Source organism: Xenopus tropicalis, chromosome 5 (assembly GCF_000004195.4).
Source record: "Xenopus tropicalis strain Nigerian chromosome 5, UCB_Xtro_10.0, whole genome shotgun sequence".
Lineage (NCBI taxonomy): Eukaryota > Metazoa > Chordata > Amphibia > Anura > Pipidae > Xenopus > Xenopus tropicalis.
Genome location: NC_030681.2, coordinates 86,154,957 through 86,159,883, shown reverse-complemented (window position 1 = coordinate 86,159,883; position 4,927 = coordinate 86,154,957). Strand labels below are relative to the sequence as shown.

The window sequence follows — 4,927 nt, the reverse complement described above, 5'->3', positions numbered from 1 at the left end:
AAACCACATTAAGGTATAAACATGGAAGATATATGTTTGTATTATTAACCTAGGGGTTGGGGATGGATGATACCTACCAACGATGCTTCCACGGGGCTGGATTGGGTAGGATTATGCAGGATTGCTATTGCACTGTTAATGCTGCTAAGATGGCAGCTATACTGAACCTTTTCCTGTATTACCCATGGTCACATGGTAAAGTACGGTAGGCTGAAAAGGACATTTCTTTAAACAATCAAAACATATACCTCAAGAAACCACAAGGTGGTGCAATAAAACAATAAAACAGTGCTGGAGGCATAACACTCCCCGTCTGATACTGTAAGATATCACCCATTTGAAAGTTCTGTGGAAGAAAGCAATAGGATTAGTTCAGATATAGGTCTAAGGAAAAGTTTAGTCTCATTCTGCCTTACAACCTTGACCTCCACTTTCCGGACTTTTCCATCCTCACTTGGGAAAACTCTGGTGATAAGTCCTAGAGGCCACTCATTTCTCTTGATCTGAGAGTCTTTCATGAGAACAATGTTGCCAGGTTCAATGTTCTGTTTGTCAGACTGCCACTTATTCCTAGACTGTAAGGTGAAGATGTACTGCTTCTTCCATTTGTCCCAAAAGGTATTAGCAAGACTTTGAACTTGTCTCCACTGGCGCTTATATAAGTCTTTGGTATCAAACTCACCAGGAGGAGCTTTGATGGTACTGACCTTTTGAGTAAGCAAGGTGGATGGAGTAAGTATGAAGGGATCCTCAGGGTCATTGGATACAGAGGTCAAAGGTCTGGCATTCATAATGGCTGCTACTTCTGCCATGAAAGTAGTGAGAGTCTCATGAGTAAGCCTTGTTGACCCTTCCTGTAAGAACATAGAATCAAGAATTCTGCGTGCTATTCCTATCATCCTTTCCCAAGCACCTCCCATGTGGGAAGAATGAGTAGGGTTGAATGTCCATGCACAACCTTGGTCAGACAAGTATTTTTCAACAAGATTTTTGTCAATGTTTGAAGGAATGTTTAGCTCTTTACAGGCTCCCACAAAATTAGTCCCTCTATCAGAGTAAATGTTTTTCACTGGCCCTCGAATTGATATGAATCTCCTGAGAGCATTGACAAAACTGGAAGTATCCATGGATTCAATAACCTCTATGTGTACTGCCCGGATACTCAAACAAGTAAACATTACTGCCCAGCGTTTGCTATTAGCGTGACCCCCTCTAGTATGGCGTGAAGTCACAGACCAGGGGCCAAATACATCAAGGCCAACATTTGTAAATGGAGGTTCAGTACTAAGTCTGTCTGCTGGCAGATTAGCCATTTTCTGAGTCTGAAACATGCCACGAAGTTTCCTGCAAGTGACACATTTGAAGATAACACTACTTACAAGTTTCTTTGCTCCAACTATCCAGAATCCTGCTGCACGCAGGGCACCTTCTGTAAACAGACGTCCTTGGTGTCTTGTCTGTTGGTGATAATGTAGAACAAGTAAAGATGCAATGTGATGATTGCTGGGAATTATCAGTGGGTTTTTCTCTTCTTGTTCAAGTGTAGCTTTCATGATGCGACCACCAACTCTCAGTAAGCCATTTTCATCAATAAATGGGTCAAGTTTCTTTAACACACTGTCTTTGGAAATAGCCTTTTTGCTTTTGATACACTCAAGCTCTTTAGCATATGTTTCCTGCTGTACACTTAGAAGACTGATGTTTCTGGCTTGCTCAAGTTCATCAACGGTATGTGCCCTTTGACAGTAGTGCCAGCCTTTGCAGTTGGATGTTGAAGGGAAACCCTTCTTGAAGAACTTCACTATATGAAGCAGACAGGTAATAGATCTGACTAGAGACTTCCAAGTGGAGAACCTCTTGAAGCGATGAGACCCAAGGTGCATACTTGAAGTATCAGTGCAGAGTGTAGATACTTGTGGACGAATCTCTGGATCAGATGTTGTATCAATTAGTTCATACCCATCAGCAGGGTCATTCTGTTCAGATGAATACAGGAAAGAAGGCCCTGTAAACCAGGAGGTTTGTTTTAAACAAGCTGCGGGTACAGCTCTTGTTGCATGATCTGCTGGATTTTTCTCAGAAGGTACATAGTGCCATTGTTTTGGGTGTGTTGATCTCCGTATGCGCAGAATTCTGTTGCTTACATAGACATAGAATCGTCTGGTCTCATTGCAGATGTAGCCCAACACTACCTTGCTATCTGTGTAGAATTCAGCCTCACTTAGTTGAAGATCAATTTCTGAAGTGATGAGTTCAGCCATTTCCACTGCTAACACAGCTGCACATAGCTCTAATCTGGGTATAGTGTGCTCAGGTTGTGGAGTTAGTTTTGCTTTACCCATAATGAATCCAATGTGGCACTGTCCTTTGCAATCTACAGTCTTAAGGTAGGCAACAGCAGCTACTGCTTCGGTTGAAGCATCGGAAAATATACAAAGCTTCCTTTCTTTTATTCCTGCAGCAGGAGTACAAGTGTATTGCCTTGGAATTTGAATGCTAGACAATGCTCCTAAAGAGTCTCTCCATTCTATCCAGACTTGTTCCTTTGCTGCTGGGAGTGGGGAATCCCAGTCACAAGATTCCACAGTTAGTTCTCGTAGTAGAGCTTTGCCTTGAACAGTCACTGGAGCTGCAAATCCTAGAGGGTCATACAAACTATTTACTGTAGATAAGACTCCTCTGCGAGTGAAGGGTTTCTCATCCTTGTTCACTTGAAATGTAAATGTGTCAGATTTCAAGTCCCAGTTTAGGCCAAGGCTGCGTTGTACAGGTAATGTGTCTGTACCCAAATCTAGGTCTCTTAAATCATTAGCATGGTCTTGGGAAGGGAAGGCTTTCATTACCTCTATGCTGTTGGAGGCTATTTTGTGCAGTCTGAGGTTGGAACAGGCTAGCATGTCTTGTGTTCTCTTAAGCAGACTGATTGCTGTCTCCTCAGAGGGTGATGATTTCAGACCATCATCTACATAAAAGTCTCTCTCAACAAATTGTGTGACATCTCTGCCATAGTCAACTTCTCCTTCCTGGGCAGACCGTCTGAGCCCATATATGGCCACTGCAGGGGAAGGGCTGTTTCCAAACACATGCACTTTCATGCGGTACTCTAGGACATCTTTCGCTGGATCATTGTCTCTGAACCAGAAGAATCTCAAGAAGTTCCTATGATCTTCTCTCACAAGAAAGCTGTGGAACATTTGCTGGATGTCTGCTATAAAGGCAATAGGGTCTTTGCGGAAACGTATGAGTACCCCCAAGAGTTTGTTGTTGAGGTCTGGACCTGTTAAAAGTACATCATTTAGGGAAACACCGTCATATTTGGAACTGGAATCAAACACAACTCTGATCTGACCTGGCTTCTTTGGGTGGTATACTCCAAAGATTGGCAAGTACCAGCATTCTTCTTTCCTTGTAATACTAGGAGCAGTTTCTGCATGACCATTCTCAAATATTTTTCCCATGAATGTAAAGAAATGTTCTCTCATCTCTGGTTTCCTTTGGAATGTGCGAGTGAGGGAAGTGAAACTTTGAATGCCTCTTCTCTGTTATTAGGAAGGGAACGTCTATGTGGTTTGAAAGGAAGTGGGGCTACCCAGCTGTTAGCATTGTCTTTACACATACCTTGATCCATGATTTCCAGGAAGATTTTGTCCTCTATGGAAAGGGAAAGTTGATTGTCATTTTTGGATCTCTGGAACACGTTGCAACCCAAATGATCATCATCCTTAGCGCAGGGATAGCTCTCTCCTAAGAGGTTGGTTAGATAAGCGTTATTCTGAATCTCTTTAATCAGAAAGCGATTTGGACATGGTTGAAAAAGAGAAGGGCGGCCATTCTCTAATGTGTTAGTATACAGAGTGTTGATGTTGGTTGGCCTGTGTACATCTCCCAGGCATACATCACCTATGATGACCCATCCAAGGTCTAGCTTCTGAGCATAAGGTGCATTGTGAGGACCATTTATCTGGTCCCTTGCTTTGTGGACCCGTAGGATATCTCTTCCAAGAAGAAGCATTATCTGGGCCTTAGGGTCAAGTTCAGGATTAAGTGCGTTATACATTTCAAGTGTGCATGGTGCAGTGCTGCATCTGGTGTAGGGATCTCAGTCCTATTATCTGGTATCCGACTGCACTCAGTTATAGGTGGCAAAGGCAAGCATATTTGTCCATCTATGGACTCTACTTGGTAGCCAGATGCCTTCCTCCCTGCTGTCTCAATAACTCCTGCACAAGTCTTTAAGGAGTAAGGAATGCTTGGGCCTTTGATATTGAATAAATCAAAGAAGGCTGGACAGGCTAGAGATCCATTACTCTGATCGTCCATGATTGCATAAAGTCTAATAGCTTTATCCCTTTGGCCTTTCGGGTATACTTTGACTAAGCAGATTTTGGAGCAGGATCTGCCACCTATGGCTCCTTTGCAGACTTCTGTACATTGTGAAGTGACCTCTGGTGTAGTTGTAGCAGTGTCACCTTCCTCCCCGCCATGCTCGCTAGTACCCTTGTTGTGAGGTAATGTCCACGGGGCTGGCCCAGGGTGTAATGCTGTGTTGTGGTGTGTGCTGTCACATTCTGTGCATTTTACACTGACCTTACAGTCCTTGGCAAGGTGAGATGTTGATGAGCAGCACTTGTAGCAGATGTGGTTTTCCTTTAGGAAGGCTTTGCGGTCATCTATGGACTTTCCTCTGAAGGCTCTGCATTTCAGAAGAGGGTGAGGCCTTTGGTGTAGGGGACACTGCTTACCAGGGTCTTTGTTGTTTGTCTCCTCCTGAGAGCTGTCAGCAGACCTGTGGAAAGAACCTGAAGAGGAAACATTAGTTTTGTGAACTGTTACTGCTTTGCGAGTATTAGGTACTGAAGGGGTGGCATGTGGCAGAGTGAGATCAAAACTGGGGTCATTCCTCATCTTGGCTTGCTGGTATACAAAG

The 4,927-nt window shown here is 43.6% G+C and overlaps 1 protein-coding gene across 2 annotated transcripts; it reads right to left on the bottom strand.

Annotated features, from left to right (window-relative positions):
* Positions 1–231: 231 nt before the first annotated feature.
* Positions 232–4,675, bottom strand: LOC108645796. 2 transcript variants are annotated; one of them, XM_031902450.1, is made up of 3 exons: positions 4,588–4,675; positions 3,619–3,744; positions 232–3,277 (listed from the first exon to the last, which is right to left on the bottom strand). In XM_031902450.1, the coding sequence occupies exons 2-3, from the start codon at positions 3,626–3,628 to the stop codon at positions 330–332; spliced, it is 2,958 nt and encodes a 985-aa protein (XP_031758310.1). In that variant the 5' UTR covers positions 3,629–3,744; positions 4,588–4,675; the 3' UTR covers positions 232–329. The 2 variants fall into 2 exon arrangements, with proteins under 2 accessions (XP_031758310.1, XP_031758309.1); XM_031902449.1 differs by lacking the exon at positions 4,588–4,675 and having other exon boundaries at positions 3,619–4,033.
* Positions 4,676–4,927: the final 252 nt, after the last annotated feature.

Coding starts and splice junctions, on each gene's coding strand:
- LOC108645796 (XM_031902449.1), bottom strand. CDS start 4,012: ATGCTTCTTCTTGGAAGAGATATCCTACGGGTCCACAAAGCAAGGGAC. Junction 3,278..3,618: donor CCTGGAAATCATGGATCAAG/GTATGTGTAAAG, acceptor TACTTTTAACAG/GTCCAGACCTCAACAACAAA.